The sequence below is a fragment of the Neophocaena asiaeorientalis genome, unplaced genomic scaffold (assembly GCF_003031525.2).
Source record: "Neophocaena asiaeorientalis asiaeorientalis breed wild unplaced genomic scaffold, Neophocaena_asiaeorientalis_V1.1 scaffold150, whole genome shotgun sequence".
NCBI lineage: Eukaryota > Metazoa > Chordata > Mammalia > Artiodactyla > Phocoenidae > Neophocaena > Neophocaena asiaeorientalis.
The window spans coordinates 3,035,136-3,054,026 of NW_020176571.1; the positions used below are offsets into that span (position 1 = coordinate 3,035,136).

Genomic DNA, 18,891 nt, shown 5'->3' on the forward strand with positions numbered 1-18,891 from the left:
AGGGATGGGCTGGGGGCCTGTATCTGCTCAGGAATCTTATCTCCCCCTACTTCTCTGAGACGCTCTGCCCCTCCCTGTTGACCCGTCCCTCTGGCCTGCTTCCCTCTCCACCGATTTCCTCCTTTCTGTGCCCCTCACTCTTCCTGCTGTTCACCTCCCCACTGTCCAGGGGAGGATGCTTCGCACTGTCCTTGTCCCCCTCCCTCATCCCTCCATCACCCCTCTGTCATCCCTCCATCATCCCGCAAGGAGCCGCCTCTGTGTCGGCCAGGATTGATCCTGATGCTCAAGATAGCCCCGTGAGGAGGACAGACCTTATCCCCTCTGCGGTGTATCTTCAAGGACACAGCCCCAGACAGTGGAATGGCCCAGCCAGTGGGAGCCGGGCTGCACAGCGCCACCTTCCCGGCTGCCCCGGCTCCCTGTGGCTTTGGTTCCCACAGGCGCTCACACTGGGAAGGACTGTGGGTCCCCTCCTTTTGCCTTCTTCGCTTTCACCCCCTCCCCATCCTGTCCTGTCGAGAGGTATGATCAACGTCCCCACTGAAAGGGGAGGGAGGGACGCGCTGTTGCCCTCCAGGGCTTTGCCTGTTTCATCACACTGGTCCTCCATCATCGCTCCGCAAAGGATGTCTGGTCCCAGTTTGAGGGATGAGGAAACAGGAGCTTCGGGAGGTGAATGCGTAGCTGCTCAGAGGCAGACGTTAACCCAGGTCCTGGGACTTCCCTGGCGGTCCAGTGGTTAAGACTCCGTGCTCCCAGTGCAGGGGGCCTGGGTTCGATCCCTGGTCAGGGAAGTAGATCCCGAATGCCGCAACTAAAGATCCCGCGTGCCTGCAACTACTGAGCCCACGTGCCGCAACGAAGACCCGGCGCAGCCAAATAAATAAATATTTAAACAAACAAACAACAAAACCCAGGTCCTGTGACCCTGAACTTCTTCACGATAGACCAGACAGCCTGACGCCCAGCTTTCCCAGAGCTGTGTGCCTTCGGAGAGGAAGGGGCGCTGCCCGGCGTGAAGGACGGTGGGGCGTTTGGGCCTCATGACCTCAGGTTCTGGGTGGTTTCGTTATTTGGCCTCCAGCAAGCCCCGGCTGGCCTTCTGAGTCACACGGGGGCCAGCTTTCTCCAGCTGGCTGCCGGGCCCTGCCCAGCCCATCCGCTACCTGTGGGTTGTTTCTAACCTTCCCCTCCTTCCTTCCATCCCGGGGCTTTGCCTGCCTTCTCTCTCTGCATTTCTGGTTATACGTAGGCCACCTTCCTTTCTCTCCTGTATGCTGGGCTCCAGACTCCTGGAGTGACCCCCTCTCCCCTCTCCATCCATTTCTTTTTCCCTTCTATCTCCTGGTGGCCCTTTCTAAAAAACTGGTCGAACATGCACAGCATAAAATGTACCATTTTAACCATTGTTGAGTGTACAGTTGAGTAGCGTTAAGTACAGTGTTGTGTTACCATCACCATCGGTCTTCAGAACTTTTTCATCACCCCAAACAGAATCTCTGTCCCCATTACAAACTTCCCCCTCACCCCACACCCCGCATAACCTGTCTTCTACTTCCTGTCTCTATGGATTTGCCTGTTTCAGGTGTTCCATAGAATATTCATCCTTTATGTGTCTGGCTCATTTCACTTAGCATAATGTCCCCAAGTTCATTCAGGTTGTAGCATGTGTCCGAATTTCATTGCTTTTTATTTTTATTTATTTTAATTTTTGTATCTTTTTGGCCGTGCCACATGGCTTTTGGGATCTCAGTTCCCCGATCAGGGATTGAACCCGGGCCCACGGCAGTGAAAGCGCGGAGTCCTAACCACTGGACCGCCAGGGAACTCCCTTTTTTCCCCCCCCCATTCCGTTTTTTTTTCCCCCCCATTCCGTTTTTTTTTTTTTGCGGTACACAGGCCTCTCACTGTTGTGGCCTCTCCCGTTGCAGAGCACAGGCTCTGGACGCACAGGCTCAGCGGCCCAAGGGCCCAGCCGCTCTGCGGCATGTGGGATCTTCCCGGACCGGGGCATGAACCCGTGTCCCCTGCATCGGCAGGCGGACTCTCAACCACTGCGCCACCAGGGAAGCCCTCCCCCATTCCTTTTTAAAGCTGAATAATAGTTCACTGTATGGATAGATGACCTTTTGTTTATTCCTTAGTCTGTTGAAGGACACTTGGGTTGTCTCCACCTTTTGGCTGCCTTGGGGCATGTCTTTCTCCATCAGGTGTGATTTTCCCAGGGTCTTGAGCTCAATGTCTATTGAAATCCTCCCCCTCCCCCCAAGATGTTTACCTGTAATGGTTTAACGTGTTACTCTCCCTGGTGCACTGGATTCTTGTCATTCCTGATTCCTATAAAGTCACTGAGAACGTGAATTAGCAGGTACTGAACCAGTATTTTGAGGGCAGACAGGGGTTAGGTTCCTGTGAGGCTCTGGTCACAACATTTTTGTCATCCATTTAATTCGTAATCTTGCTGTATGTGTGTTTCTGTTCAGAGACACCTAATTTCATATAGATTGTTGATTCATTAACATTGAACTCACGACCAACAGCACCATCACTCCCGCCTGGACAAGGCTTATCTAACGCGTGTATTTTCTCCATAAGGCACATCACGACCTCCTTGCACTTGGGGACACCAGGCAGCCCCCCAGCACTGCACTTGGGGGCCATTTTAAACAGTGAGATCAACAACAAAAAGACAAAAATGGGAAAAGCATGGCACTAAATAGACCGGGAAAAGGACGGACGCTTGTTTGGGGTCTGAGCTGAAACCGGAAGGCAGGGTGGGCTGGCTTGACCTCAGGTGGACCACGGGTGACGGCTGCTCAGCGCAGGGACGCGTCCGAGTGACCGGGAAGCACCGCCAGTGTCAGTTTGGGTTATGGATTCTAGTGAGTGAATGAATTTGCAAACACGGAATCTGTGACGGTTCTGTGGATAATAAGGGGTAGGCTGTACTTGCATCGTGGCAGGGACCCCTGGACCCATAGACTGAAGTATGTTGCGGGCAGAACCGTGTCCTAGTGACCTCATACCCCGAGCCTGGCATATAGTAGGTAATTTCAGCTTTCCTGAGGCGTAACTGACATCTAGAACTATAAGATACTTCAAGGGTCTGGTGATTTGACGTGCGTATACACTGTGAAAGGGTTCCCTCCATCTAGTTAATTAGCACATCTCTCATCTCACATGTTTTTCTTTTGTGTGTGTGTGTGAGAGCATTCAGCAACTGTAGTCACCATGTGAGACATTAGACCTCAGACCCTTCCTTCTTTCTTTCTTTCTTTCTCTCTCTCTTTCTCTCTTTCTCTCTCTCTCTCTCTCTCTCTCTCTCCCTCCCTCCCTCCTCCCTCCCTGCCTGCCTCCCTCCCTCCCAGCGTGGCACGTGGGATCTTAGTTCCTGATCAGGGATTGAACCTGTGCCCCCTGCAGCGGAGGCGTGGAGTCCCAACCACTGGACCGCCAGGGAAGTCCTCAGACCTTATTCTTAGGGCTGAACTTTTTTGTTCCCTTTTACGGACCTCTTCCATTTCCCTCCGCCCTCCATAGATGTTTGTGGTTGGACTGGTGTCGGGAATTAAGTACAGAGGCCTGGCCTCAGCCGGAAAACAATGTGTGTGAACTCAGAGGCTGGAGGGAAGAGGGGGACGGGGCTGGAGGGAGGCTGGGCCCACTGTTCCTGATCTCCCTTCCTGTTCTTGTCTAAGGAATGAGGTCCGGCCAGCGAAGGCTCAGAGATGACTGCCCCTGCCCTCCCCACCCTGGCACCCCAGAGGTCTCTGTCTGCTTCAGTGTGTGCAGTATTTCGTGGTCCTTGTAGAGCTGGATCCAATCTCCAGAGTCTGGTCCGGTGAGACTAGCCAGGGTAATGATGGGAGAGCCATTTTTGTCCCAGCTCTGAAGTCTGTTGGATGAGGAAAATCCACACAGTCCAGCGCAGTGCTCTGTGGGCTCTGTAACAGCTAAGTCAGATTGGGCAAAGCACCTGGGGCTCAGAAACTAGACCCCACCTGCCCTGATAACCGGACCTCATAGATGAGTCCTGCAGCCTGAAGAAGGATCCCCGTTCTGGGGTTGAGGCGGAAGGGGACCCACTCCCTTCCTCCCAGATTACTTAGTCTCCACGCCCCGCCCCCGCAACCATATCCCATATCCCACATCTTCATGTATCTGGAAGATTGGGACGGGTTCCTAGAAGGAAACCCCAAGTTTTCTTTTCTTTACAGCTTCTCAGTTATAGGGGTTGTTGGGATGAAGAAGGTGGTTCTTCCAAAGGCCTCCAGGAGAGGAGCCTCAGCGTTAAGAGCTGAGGCCTCTGTGGGCAGGACGTGAGAACCCCGTCCCGAGGGTCCTGTGTGGCTGGAACCTTTAGCCTGGATGCCCGAGCTCTTGATCTTGTAACTGGGCGAGAGCCTCAGGCCCCGTCCTCATTGTCTCTCCCTAACTTTCTGGATGACGCCAGGCAAGTCCCATAAACTTCCCTAGCTCCTTCCAGTCTCCATCACTTCCAGTCTGGGGGCAGGGCCACGGGGAGGAGGTTATAACATGTGTTGACGCCCAACGAGTCAGAGATGTTGTGATAAAACGGAAACGAGTAGTAGATTTGTCCTTGACCGAGGAAAGGGGATCAGTGGAAGAACTGACTCCTTAATTAAGGATGCCGTGTGCTGCTGAGTCCCCGACTTGGAGCCAGGAGTGGTGGGGGACACAGATGTCGGAGAAAATCACGTCCTCAAGTAGCTCACAGCCAGCAGGGGAAACAGGTGGGCACAGGTGCCATCACTTTTCCAGGACCAGGTGTTGCCGCGTTCTGAGTGGCATGTTGGGGGCTCCAGGCGTTAGAGGGAGTTGGGGGGGCTGAGTGATCACTGATGGCCGTGGAGGGCTACAGAAAGGGGTGGGCTTTGAGAGCAGGAGACAAGTCTTGAGGACACCACAGTGGACCAGGCAGGGGACTAGATCTGAGGTCACTCTCTCACGGTGAGATATTGGTCCTCCTTGAGACTTGGGTTCTCCATTTATAACCTGGGGATCACAGTTCCCTTCCTGTCCTGAAAGTGTTTTTTTTTTTGCCTCTCGCGTTGGGGAGCACAGGCCCTGGATGCGCAGGCTCAGTGGCCATGGCTTACGGGCCCAGCCGCTCCGCGGCATGTGGGATCTTCCCGGACCGGGGCACGAACCCGCGTCCCCTGCATCGGCAGGTGGACTCTCAACCACTGCGCCACCAGGGAAGCCCCTGAAGGTGTTTTTGAGAAGCTTATTATTCTCATTATTAGAAAGATCTTGATAAAAGCCAGGGTAATTTCCCAATTATTTGGAAAAGTCCTGAGTAACTGGCATCAGCGGTCCCTAGGATGGAGCTGAGTGTTGTGTGGCCTTGGGTGGGCTTTTAGGTGGGGTGGGGCAGAGCAGGAGGCCTCCGGGGCAAGCCCTGGAGCCAAGTCAGGGATTATTTTTGTTCCTCTGCTCGTGGCACCTGGCCCGGGCTCAGCGATGCCATCTGTCCCCTCCAGCCCCTCCTGGCAGGGCCCCCGAGGGTCGCTGGGGGACCAGGAGGAGGCGCAGAGGGACCCTTCACTGGGCTGCTGTTGGCTTACCCTACCCGCCATCCCTTCTAGCCGCGGGCAGAGGCCGCGTGCGTGGGAGCTTTGCCTGGGGAGGGAAGCACCTGCCAGGCCCGGCTGTGGGCAGGCGGGGGTGGCGGAGGGGGGGTTGTGGACAGGCCAGGCGGGCAGGGTTGTGGGCTGGGAATGGCAGGCCACACGGAGCTGGGAGCAGCTCCATTTCGGTAATGGATCCCGTGGCCCAGGGCCTCGGGTGACCCTCTGCCCAGCTCTCCTCCGGGCGGACCCAGTGCGGGGGCCTCAGCAAACCTGCCTCCTGCGGCAGGGTCTGGGCCCAGCTTCCCCCTGCCCACGAAGCCCAGCTTGCAGCCCAGCCCAGCTCCCAGCCCAGCCCAGCTCCCAGCCCAGCCCAGCTCAGCTCAGCTCCCAGTTCAGCCCAGCTCCCAGCTCAGCTCCCAGCCCAGCCCAATTCCCAGCTCAGCCCAGCTCCCAGCCCAGCCCAGCTCCCAGCTCAGCCCAGCTCCCAGCTCAGCTCCCAGCCCAGCTCAACAGCCCAGCCCAGCTCCCAGCTCAGCCCAGCTCCCAGCTCAGCTCCCAGCCCAGCTCAGCCCAGCTCCCAACCCAGCCCAGCTCCCAGCTCAGCCCAGCTCTCAGCTCAGCTCAGCCCAGCCCAGCCCAGCTCCCAGCTCAGCTCCCAGCTCAGCCCAGCTCTCACCTCAGTCCAGCTCCCAGCTCGGGGGAAGGAAGGGCCCAGGGAGCACAGGCCCTGCTCTCCGAGGGGCCCACGTGGAGTCAGGGAAGTTGGGGCACCCTCCTTTTCATCTCCTAACTTTCTGGCCTCTGGGGCACCTTCTGTGTTTAGTGTCAGATCCCAGAAGAAAATCTAGGTGAAGCCAGGAGACACGACGCCGTAGGTATTCATGTTATTAACTAGCTAGTATTAATTATTATTAGGCTTTAGGGTTTAAGGTGTATGTATCTAACTGGTCTGTTTAGGGCTCTAGGCTTTACGTGCAGCTTAGTAATAGTAAGGGTGACGTGAATAGCTCTTCCCGAGCACGGGCTCTGGGTCAGGCCCCGTGCAGTTGACATCTGGTCTTACCGACCATTGCATGGACGCCTCTCCAAGGCAGATCGGTTTCCAGCCTCCTCTGAGCAAAGCCGCAGGCGAGAGTCCGCAAGGTATGTTTAGAGGCCGCTTGGGAGAGTAGGGGGTTGGGCTGCGAGCCGCAGGCACTGCCAGGGCAGGAGGGACCTGCCAGGGACAGAATTCACAGGTGATCTGGCTGAGGCCCAGAGAAACGGAGGGACTCGTCCACGGTCACAGTGGCTTGTAGAACTGGAGCCAGAAACGGCGTCTTGATTCCCAGACGTCACCTTTTCATTTACAAGCCTCCAGAATAAACCCCAAAGGGATTTACATACAACTCAAGCTCTCCCTCTGGTGTGCCCAAGTCCAGACATTTACTGAGATTTTCTTCTGTTTCCTAACACTAAACACAGAACAGTGCATAGTCCCCGCAGAGAAATCATTACTTCACAGACGCATACCAAATAGCCATTGATTTGTTCATCCTTTTGTCCCCAGCGTGTGCAGTGTGCGGAGGATTTAGTTGAGAAAGACGGCCAGCCCTGCCCTCGTGGGGTCTGCAGTGTGCTAAGGGGGACCAGTCACCCTGGGAGCTGGGGCTGAGGTGCCCAAAGCACGGGGACCTGCCGGAGCGCGGAGGGCGCCTCACCCAGACTGAGCTTGGGGTCGTCCTCCCAGGGGAAGGGAGATTTTAGCTGAAACAGCTGTACCCCTGAAACTAACACAGTATTGTAAATCAGCTATTCAATTAAAAAAAAAAAGAAAAAGAAAAGATTTTGGCTGGACCTTAAGGATGGGTAGGAGTTGGCCGGGGGAAGGGGGTTGGGGAGGAAGGTCACCGGCAGCTCTGCCCTGTGCTGGGGAAGAGCTTGGCATTTTGGGGTATCATTTGGGCAACTGAGTTTGGGGCTTGGGAGGGGAGTGCAAAGAAGAGGGAGGGGAGAGAGTGGTGCAGACGGATGGAAGGTATGGATGGAGAGCCGCAATCAGCGGATAAAGGGCCCTGTAAAATCCCATTATTTAAGAGCCCTGGAAAGATTTTAAGTGGAAGAATCGTGCGCTGTAGAAGCATCGCTGGCTGCAGTGAAAAGATTATGGAGTCTGGATGGGGCTTGCCCGGTCGTCCAGGTGAGCACTGGGGAAGCTTTGGGTTAGGTCTCCAAGATAGAAAGACAGAGTGTGGTCGTGAATTGCTGATGGGAGATGAGAGGGAAAAGTCAAAACGCACTCCTCGGTTTTTTTGGCTTCTGGGTGGATGGTTGTGTCTGTTCCTGAGAGACGGGGCAGGAGGAAGATTCAGCCACAAGTGGAGGGACGGGACTTTGGCCGTGTTGAGTCGGAAGAGCTTTGGAGACGTCTGGTGATCGGTGACTGCTTGCTATGCAGTCCAAACCCAGGGAAGATTCAGGTTTGGGAATCATAGTGAGGGGTAAGCCATGGGTGAGGACTCCCCCGCCCCCACCCAAGGGGTGTGTTCAGGGTTTAAAGAGGAGAGGTCAGGTCGGAACCGTGGGGAGACATGTATGGGAAGGGTCTGACCCAAGGTGAAGGCGCTCAGTTAGATGACTTGACAACCGTCTTGGGCTTCCGTGTGTTTTGAGAATCAGTGTTAAGTTTTGTGGAAAACCTTGTGAGATTTTTATTCCTGATTTCATTGAATTTATGCTTTATCTGGAGAGGTTCGACCTCTTGGTGATGGGTTTTCCCATCCACAAACACAGTTTCCTTTCCATTTATGTAGGGATTGTACGTCTTTCAAAGAAATTACCATTTTCTCTGTAAAGTGACAAATCTTTGCGAGATTTATCACTACTAGATAAATTATGGCTTTGGTTTCTGAATGGGGTATTTGGAATACAAAAAATTATGTTGTCTAATGCCTTATTTCTGGCATAAAAGAATGGAATTGGTTTTGATATGTTGGTCTTGCTGAACTTTTAATGATTTGTTCGTAGCATCTTTTCAATCTTCTATCATCCTTCCTTAGCGTAATGACACTTTTACTTCCTTTCCAATCTTCACAATTCTTTTTCTGTTCTACTGTGTTGGCTAGGACTTCTATTACAGTGTGAGTGTTCAGTGTTGAAACTCAGCATTCTTTATCTTATTCCTGACTTTAAATGTAATGCTTTTAGTGTTTAATCATTAAAAGTTTTGGTCACCAATTTCAACCTGTGAATGGGTTTTTTTTCCCTCACCAACCAGCTGGGTGTCCTACAATTCAACTCAGTTCTAACATTATCTACCGGGAGGTAGCGTGAGATCCCACAGGTTAAGGGCTCAGTCCCACAAGACTGAACCCCTGCAAGTTCAGGTTATCACCGACTATATATTGGAGGTTCCAATAAATCCCTCCCTTGGGTTCAGTTAACTTGCTTGAGTGGTTTACAGAACTCAAAACATTTTACTTACCAGACTACCAGTTTACTGTAAAAGGATGTAACTCAGGAACAGCCTGATGGAAGAGATGCATATGGCATGGCGTAGGGAAAGGGCGTGGAACTTCCATGCCCTTCCTGTTGGCAGTCACTCTCCCCATATCTGCACATGGTCACCAACTCAGAATCTCTCAGAACCTTCTCCTTTGGTGTTTTCATGGAGGCTTCACTGTTGAGGTATGGTTGATTACATCGTTGGCCGTTGGTGATTAATTCAACTCTTGCCTCTCTCCCCTCCCCGGAGGTCGGGTGGGTGGGGCTGAAAGTTCCACCCTCTAATCACTTGGGTGGTTCTCCTGGCCACCAGCCCCCATCCTCAGGTGCACCTCATTACCGTAACAAAAGATACCTTTATGGCTCTCAGCACTTAGGAAATTTCAAGGATTTTGGGGGCTCTGTGTCAGAAACAGGACAAAGACCAAATGTGTACTTCTTATAAATCAAAATATCACAATAGGTTTTGGGAAGAAATCTGTTGTTAGATTAAGGAAGTTCCTTTTGTTTCTACAGTTTGCTAAGAGTTTTTACCGTGAATGGGTCTTGTATCAAATGCGTCTTCTGAGCTCATGGTTCAGAAATGTGGTTTTTCTGCATTCGCATGTGTGTATGTATTGTGTGGCCAAACTTAGTGATCCTCATTGTTGTTATTGTTTTTTTGTTTTTTTTTTTTTGCGGTACGTGGGCCTCTCACCATTGTGGCCTCTCCCGTTGCGGCTCCGGACGCGCAGGCTCAGCAGCCATGGCTCACGGGCCCAGCTGCTCCGCGGCATGTGGGATCTTCCCGGACCCGGGCACGAACCCGTGTCCCCTGCATCGGCAGGCGGACTCTCAACCACTGCGCCACCAGGGAAGCCCTAATGTTCATTCTTGAATGATATTTAGGTTGGGTTTCTAATTCTAGGTTGACAGTTATTTTTCTCTCCATAATTTGGAGATGTTATCGTGTGTTTTCCAGTTGACAAGTTCACTATCAATATATACAATCAGTATGATAATCTTTCCCTTGTAGGTAATCTGCCCCTTCACTCTGGATGCTTTTAAGATCTACTCTTTGTTTTTGGTATTCTTCAGTGTCTCTATAATATCTGTTCATTTTATTTGAATTTATCCTGGTTAGGATTTAGTATGGTTCCTGAATTGGAGGATTCATGTATTTCATTAATCCTGGAAAATTCCTTGCCGTTATATTTTCAAATGTTGTTCTATTTCATTTTCTATACTTTTTCTCAAATGTTAATTGAAGGTATGTTGAACTGCCTTATTGTGTTCTTCTTGCTCTTTATCTTCATTCTTTTTAACTCATTTATGAATAATGTCCTCAGATATATCTTCCAGGTTGTTAATTCTTTCTCTAGCTGTGTCTAATTTGCTGTTACTCTCAGTGGTTGAGTTTTTAACTTCAGTGGCTAAAATGTTTATTTTGAAATCTATTTGGTTCTTTTCCCAGTCTGCTTTGTACTTTTTGATAGTGTCTAATTCTCATCTTTCCAATTCCTTAAGTCAGTAATCACTTTAAATACAATTATATAATAGTTTTATCTGATTGTTCAATTATCTATAGCTCTTGGGGGATCCAATCCCATCAAATCTTGATCATGGTGGACTGTTTCCTCTTATAATTTGTAAATTTGGATTTTGAGATTCTTGAGCGAGTCTTTGGATCTCTGCAGTCTGAGTTAAGATTGTCTTCTCAGAGATTTTCAGCCTGGGATCACTATTTATTTTTGTGAATTGGCTGGGGGTTCCTGCGTAATATAAAATACAAATCTCAAATCCACTTAAAGGCAGGCCCTTGGCTACAAATTCTTAGGAAAGAAAATTCTTTTTTATACCTAGGGCTTAGGCCAAGACAGGCAATCTTCCTAGTCTATTTTGTGAGTAGTCTACCTTTTCTCTGAGGATTGAGGTATTGTTCGCAGTTCCAACCTCCCTGTGTCTCTCAGGTGTAAGGTCTCTGGGTGGCCACTAAAACCCAGTGTCTTCATTACTAAGATCAGCTTCATTCTCTGCTTCCTGGGGTTGTAGTAACAGCTCATCTGCCTATTGTTATAGGTTTGAGTTGTCTCATTTGGGGCCTCTTTACTTTCTTCTGAAGTCAGCTATGTATTTAAAAGTGTACTTCTTATGTTTTATCGTTTCTAGATTTCTTTTACAGAGTGAGTTTTAAAAACCATCTTATCTACTGTATTGCCAGAAATTAAAGTTAGGAACTCTTTAAAGAAGTTTGTTTTGGAAGGTACAGAAAAATGTTTCAACATTCACAATAGGATCAAGACCAGAATTTCTGGTAGAGAATGAGCTAGTTTCTTCCAGATCAAGTGACCCTCTCAGACACACTTCAGGAAAAACTTATTTTAACTGGCCACAGAGAGGAAGTTGACATTTGTTATGCTAAAAGACCTGGGACCCTGGAGGGCGGAGATCCAGACCCAGCTACACTACTGATTTGCTGCATGACCTCGGGCACGTCCCTAGGCCTTTCTGGTCTCAGTGTCCCCATCCTCAAGCTGAGAGGATTGGGTTAGGTTTCATACTTTGAATTTCAGTGGTTCTAACTTCCTTCCGACTGCATGTCTGTGCCAGCAGCCAGGGCAAGCTTCTTGGAACCTCCAACCCCTCCCAGGATGTGCTGCCCCCCACTCAGCTCCTCCTTGTGAACTTGACCATGGTCACCCTCATACCCACCTATCTGTGAACAATGTGTACCTCTGACAGGCCTGGGGAAGGGAGAGAAAGTGAGGGGTACTCTGGGGAGGTCTTATCTCAGAGGGTCCTGGATGCAAGTGGGTGGGAGCTCGTGTTTCAATTCCTGGCCCTGGGTTTGGGCTGCTGGACCACACTGCTCCTCATGGCTAACGGGGGAGGGGGTGACATGTGTGATGGGGAGGGGGTCCTCCTATGCAGATGCGCTTGGTGGCTGGGAGAGGAGGGATGCTGGGACCTTGGGAGGGCTTTGGGAGGCAAATGGTACCCACCTGGTACTCATAATCCAAAAGCTGCCTTAAGAGTACTAGTATGTACTGCTTCTTCCCAAACTCCTGAGAATCATGTCCAGAAATTCACGGCTTGGACAGTTGGAGCCAAGAGATCACTGGGTTTGTCTCATGCTAGTGACTAGAATAAGGTGTTGTCACCTTCTGGAGGTACCAGCCATTCAACCTCGCCATATCCCCAACATGTGAGAATCTGCCAGGGCTAGAATCTTCCTCTGAAAAGAGCCTGAGCTGGGATGGAGTAAGAGAATGGCGATCTGAATTTTACTTTGCATGTTTCATATTTTAATTATGGTTGAAATTAAACCATAATTTTATGGTGCAAAATTTATCATCTTAACCATTTAAAAAATAATAAAATTATTTACTTATTTATTTCTGGCTGCATTGGGTCTTCGTTGCTGCGCTCAGGCTTTCTCTAGTTGCAGCGAGCGGGGGCTACTCTTTGTTGTAGTGCGTGGGCTTCTTACTGCGGTGGTTTCTCTTGTTGCAGAGCATGGGCTCTAGGCGCGTGGGCTTCAGTAGTTGTGGCGCGTGAGCTCAGTAGTTGTGGTTTGTGGTCTCTAGAGTGTAGGTTCAGTAGTTGTGGCACTCAGGCTTAGCTGCTCCACGGCATGTGGGATCTTCCCGGACCAGGGCTCGAACCTGTGTCACCTGCATTGGCAGGCGGATTCTTAACCACTGTGCCACCAGGGAAGCCCCATCTTAACCATTTTTAAGTGTATAGTTCAGTAATGTTAAAAGTATATTCACAAGTGGATCTATGTATATGTTTAACTAATCACATTGCTGTACACCTGAAACTAACACAACATTGTAAATCAACTCTCCTTCCGTAAAAATTAAAATAAAACATAAAAAGTAAACTTAAAACAGAAAAAAAAAAGTATATCCACGTTGTTGTGCAACACATCTCCGGAACTTTTTCATCTTGCAAAACCGAAACCCTATAGCCCTTAAACAGCAACTCCCCACCTCCTCCTCCCCCAGCCCGGGGTAACCACCGTTCTACTTTCTGCCTCTATGACTTTGAGAACCCTAAGGATGTCACATAAGTGGAATCACACAGTATTTGTCTTTTGTGACTGGCTTCTGTCACTTAGGATAATGTCCTGAAAGTCCATCCATGTTATAACATGTCCAACCATGTTATTCAACCTTCCTTTTTAAGGTTGAATAATTCTCCACTGTATACAGATACGACATTTGTTTTATGCTTTCATTCATCCATGGACACTTGGGTTGCTTCTGTCTCTTGGCTATTGTGAATAGTGCTGCTGTGAACATGGGTGTATAAATAATCTCTTCGAGACCCTGCTTTTGGTTCTTCTGGGTGTATACCCAGAAGTGGAATTGCTGGATCATATGGTAGCTCTTATTTGGATTTTTTTGAGGGACCTCCATACTGTTTTCCCCAGCGGTTGCCCCATTTTCTGTTCCCACCCACGGTGTACAATGCATCCTTTTGCCCCTTTTTGATTTAATGTAGAGCATCCCTGGCACTTGGTCCTCGTCTCCAACTTCTCAGCTCCATCTGGGTTCTTAGAGCCATGATCAGAGGGAGCCTGGTCATTGAGCTCCTTTGACAGGGTGGGAAGCTGAGGTCTATGGATGGGAGATAACCTGCCCTTGACACCCCAAATCTTCCACCTCACTCTTTGTTCCCTGGGATCCCCGGCCTTTCCCTTTGAGGTCCTGTGCCCTGATCGCCAGGAAAGGAGGAGCACCTGGTTCAGGGGTGGTGCTCCCTGGGTCCCCCCCCCCAACCCTGGCCCACACATTCATCCACCAATGCCGTGGTTTCTGCCCAAACAGGTCCAACGGGCGCTCCTCCAAGCGGAGCCTTGGAGGGCACGGCCGGCACCATTACCTCCAACGAGTGGAGCTCTCCCAACTCCCCCGAGGGGAGCAACGTCTCTGGGGGCAGCCAGGCCTTGGACAAGCCCATCGACAATGACGCAGAGGGCGTGTGGAGCCCCGACATCGAGCAGAGCTTCCAGGAGGCCCTGGCCATCTACCCGCCCTGCGGTCGGCGCAAGATCATCCTCTCAGACGAAGGCAAGATGTATGGTAAGGAGGCTGTCGGGCCTGGCCAGCAGCGCCCCCCAGCTCACGGTCCAGGCCTGGCAACAGCCTCAGCACAGCAACCGCGCTCCTGCCGAGTGACGGAGGGAGGTGACTTCTTGGGGCTCCTCCCAGGTGGACGCTGCTTTACTCTGTCCTGGGCTCCCAAGGGATGGGAGGGCCTCGGAGGAAACGTCTTTGGGTGGATGTGGAGGATGGTGAGAATGGGGTACTGGAAGACTGGTAGAACATCCCCCGGGGCAGGCTGGGTAAATCCCTCTAGCCATCCCCCAGGCAAATGCCTCATCTTCTCCCAGCTTCCCACCTTGGCTGTGTAGGCGGTTAGGAAGGCCGTCCTGGCTCGTTCCCTCCCTCCCTTCCCCATGCAGGAGCCTACTGTGTGTCAGGCAGGGTGGGGCAGATCTAGACCCTGCTCACAGCTCGGTGAGGGTGAGCACACATGTAACTGTACACAAGGCAGACAGGCATGTCCCCGGAGAGGCTGAGGACCCTTCCCTCAGGGACGTTCCCCTCCAGCCGAGAGCCATCAGGTAAGGCTAAGTCTTCCTGAGCCGCTGAGGATGGGAACATACAGAGACACAATGTCCAGCAGCCCCGTGGGAAAGACTGAGCGGTCTACCCGGGGCTGTGTTGACTTTTGGATGGAAGAGAGGGTATCTGGGGGAGCAAAACGAACACTGAACGGCTGTTGAGAGGCTCAGGTCAGCCCCCATTGACACTGGAAAGCCCGCCAGGACCCTCAGCTTGAAATGTGGGTCTTGGGCAGCTGAGGGGGTCTCTGACTGGCTGAAGCCCCTGACAGCAGAGGGTCTCGTCCTGCCCCCCCATGAGGTGGCTCCAGGCCAGGCAACCACCCGTACACGGGTGCCCCTCCCCCAGCGCAGATGCTTTGTCAGCTGTGTGGGGGGCCCATGGGGGTTGACCCAGCTCATCTCCGAGGGCTGCTGTAAGAATTGCCACAAATTTAAGGGGTGCCTTGGACAACAGAAATGTATCCTTGTGGGTCAGGAGGCCAGAAGTCTGAACTCAAGGGGTCCCTGGGGGTTGGTTCCTCATGGAGGATCTGTTCCGTGCCTCCGTCCTGGCTTCTGGTGGCAGATGGCAGCCCTTGGTGTCCTTGGCTCGTAGCTGTATCACTCCCATCTCTGACCCTGTTGTCACATGGCCATCCTCTCTGTGTCTCTGTGTGTCCTCCTCTTACACGGACACCTGTAAGAGGTTACCAATCATTGGATTTAGGGCCCACCTTAATCCAGTATGGCCTCATCTTAACTCATTACGTCTGTGAAGACCCTGTTTCCAGATAAGGCCACGTTGTGAGGTTCTGGGTGGACGTGAATGTTGGGGGGACAGCAACACAATTCAATGGACCAAACTCAAATCTGCTTAGTTACTGGTCTAGGGAGTCGTGGAGCTGCACAGCCCCGCCCACTTCATCCTTTACCTACACCTTCCCTGCAGGGCCAAGGGATTCCTTCTCTCCTGCTTGTTGGGGAAGCAGGGTCCTCTCGAGCTAGACCCTGGGTCTGCTCCTTGGTCAGGAGTCAAAGCTCTCATCCCTCCTTACCAGCCCCTCTGCTGTGGCTCTGCTGGGGCCCCACTTCTGTGGGCCTCCACGCCCCGGGTCGGGCCCCCCAGGCCTCCCTGCTTAACTACTACTTCCTGCTCTAATGCTTGCTTCTTACTTTTGGTCCCTACGGAAGCTTCGTGGAGGAGAGAGCCGCCGTGTATGGAGCACCTGTGTGTCCGGGGTGGGGCTGCTGATGGAGCTGGGCAGGCGGGGGCTCTGGTATCCTGGGCTCTTCCCGCCGCTTTGGTGGGGAGTGGGGTGCGTGCTGGTCAGGAGCTGAGGTGTGAGGGGGAGGGGTGTGTAGGGCGGGTCCCGGGTGTGGCTGGAGAGCTGTCCTGTCCCTGGGTGGGGCGGTGATCAGTGGCCAGGCGCCTCTCAGGGTTCCTCTTCCTGCTTTAAGGGGACAAATGGTCTGGCAAACACAGGTGGGCAAGAGGCGCTCAGCACAGGGAGAAAGCCGAGGGTGCTGCCGTGTGGGGAAGGCCCAGGAGGTGCTGACCGTGGAGAGCCAGCAGACGGTGTGTGAGTGACGCTGTGGGCCAGCTGTTTCTTTGTGTGTGGTGGTAAAATATGCCATTGTAACCATTTTTCAGTGCACAAGTTCAGTGGCATTAAGTACATTCACATTGTTGTGAGACCATCATCACCATCCGTTTCTAGAATTTTCTCATCCTCCCGAACTGAAACTCTGTCCCCATTAAACACTCACTCCCCCCCTCCCCCAGCCCCTGGTACCCACCATCCACTTTCTGTCTCTATGGCTGTGATTCCTCTACAGACCTCATGTAAGTGGAGTCACACAGTATTTGTCCTTCTGTGTCCAGCTTGTTTCACTGAGCATCACGTCCTCAAGGTTCCTCCGTGTCGTAGCAGGTGTCAGAAGTCCTTCCTTTTTTTTTTTTTTTTTTTTTTTTTTTTTGTTTGTTTTTGCGGTATGCGGGCCTCTCACTGTTGTGGCCTCTCCCGTTGCGGAACACAGGCTCCAGACGCGCAGGCTCAGCGGCCATGGCTCACGGGCCCAGCCACTCCGCAGCATGTGGGATCCTCCAGGACCGGGGCAGGAACCCGTGTCCCCTGCATCGCCAGGTGGACTCTCAACCACTGCGCCACCAGGGAAGCCCAGAAGTCCTTCCTTTTGAAGACTGAGTCACATTCCGTCATATGATAGACCCCATGGTGTTTATCGGTTCACCCAGTTGATGGACATTTGGGTGGCTTCGCTTGTTTTAGTCGTTAAGGGTGGATATTTCTATCCGTATTCACATAGGAAGGTATGGGGTTAAGAGACTTGATCTTTGGGCCCCTGGCGATTGTGACTGAAGCAGGGTTTGGGAAAGGCAAGGCTGTGCACTTCCAGCAGGCCTTGGGGTGGAACTGTGTTTGGCAGGAGGGGAGCCGTTGAGTGAGGGAAGCAAGATGAAAACAGTGTTTGGCAAACTGTCCTGGCCTTGCCTGCGTCCTTTGCGGCTCTCCTTCCCTGTGCTGAGAGACGGGGAGGGGCCGAGGCCAGGAGCCTCTTAGTGATGGGGGAGGGGTGACAGCCTGTGCAGATGCAGAGAGAGAAGCTCAGAGAAGCCAAGAGCTTCTCCCAGGGTCGCTCAGGTAGTAAGTGGAAACAGGGGCCGGGTGGGGCAGTGGTCAGCGCTCCCCATTACCCCGAGTGGCCCTGGTGAGCTCTGCGAAGCCAGCCTGCCTCCTGCTTGGCCCCAGCTCAGGTGGGTCAGGCTCTGGACAGGGGGACCGGGGTGCGCCCCGCGGAGTCTGGCGACCGACCCAGCCCCCATGGCACCTGTCCTCCGTGAGTACACGTCCCGCTGGGGTCCAGACGCTGGCTTAGCCCCATCTCGTCTTACCGGCTCGGGGGCAGAGCCAAGGCAGGGCCTTGCCGGAGTGGACGGGGGCTCGGCAGAGCGGAGCAGCCCTGCTGGGGGGTATATATAGCTCTGAGCTCAGCTCTGGGTGTGGGATGGGCGGGGGAGGGGCGGTAGAGGGACCAGCCGCCAAGTTGGCTCAGACTTGGTCTCCCTCAGGCTGCTCACCACCCCTCTTTCTCTCAGGGACCCACCCTTGCCATCCTCTGTGCCCCGAGAGCCCTGGTCCTTACCCTCCCCTGCGCCCCACATCAGTGGCCTCAGCTGGTTTCCAGGTGGGCAGCTGGCCTCAGGCAGGAAGAGCAAGCTGCCCAGAGGAGGATTTGAGCCCCGGAGTCTCTGAGGACAAGGGGTCAGTCCTGCCCCCAGCTCGGCCCCCGCACACCCAGAGCAGGGTCACCCACCAGGGCCAGGCAGACATGCAGGTGACACGCGGGCGCAGGACAGATCCGCACTGAGCCTCCCCGCCCGTGGACCGGCTCCCGGGCCAAGGCTGCCCCTTCCCCGGCTCATGGCAGCCTTTGGTTTTGCCCTGTCACCGTGTGACCCTCGCCCTGGCACTGCCCGTCTCTCTGACCTCGTCGCCCAGCCTGGCTCTGCCCCCCTGGCAGGTGGCAGGAGGTGAGCGTGGCTCCCGTCTGGCCCGGGCGGCCTGGCTCCCCCTCCGGCTGCCCGCGGCCCGGGGCTGGCTCTGTCTTGCTCTGGGCGTTCCTCCCCTCTGCCCGCCAGGGCCCTGGCTCTCCTGGAGGTTGCTCTGAATCTCCCGTCTCTGCCCTCTCCTTTCTCCCTTGTCTCCCTGGTGCCTCGTTTCCTGTTAGCCGTTGGGCGGTTCTCATCGAGGGCCCCCCCACTCTGGACCAGGCCGGGCTGGGGCCGTGGTCTCTGCTCTCTGTGGCTGCGTGGTTGAAGGAGAGACAGGAGGAACATCTTTGGAAAGTAAACTGAGGGCCCTTAAGTTGTATGTAGCCAGTCAGCGGAGGGCTGGCTTATCTTGGAAGCTTTCTGGGAGGAAGTGGAGCTTAGCCAGGCAGAGGAAGGCGGGGGGGAGTGAGCCTTGGTCCAGAGGCAGGGCTTTGCCTGCTGGGTTTGGGGGTCCCCTGGGGATCTGGGCAAATGTTGTGATAAGGGACCATCAGAGGTGAGTCACTAGCTAACGAGAGGCTGAGCAGGGGCTGGACCAGGTCGGGCTTTGGTCACTGAGGCGATGGGACAGGTCACGGAGCCTCATCAGAGCTTCTGCTGCCCCTTCCTCACCGTGGTCCTGGGCCCTCCGCTGCCCTGTGCTT

At 53.1% G+C, this 18,891-nt stretch overlaps 1 protein-coding gene across 1 annotated transcript in view; it reads left to right on the top strand.

Moving 5' to 3' along the window:
- The window catches only part of TEAD4 (TEA domain transcription factor 4), a gene marked incomplete at its 5' end in the record, with an annotated part of 59,453 nt that overhangs the window by 11,947 nt on the left and 28,615 nt on the right, over positions 1–18,891 (top strand). The window contains one exon of the mRNA XM_024733123.1: positions 13,895–14,149. Within this exon, the coding sequence (XP_024588891.1) occupies positions 13,895–14,149 (255 nt within the window). The remainder of the gene's footprint in view (positions 1–13,894; positions 14,150–18,891) is intronic.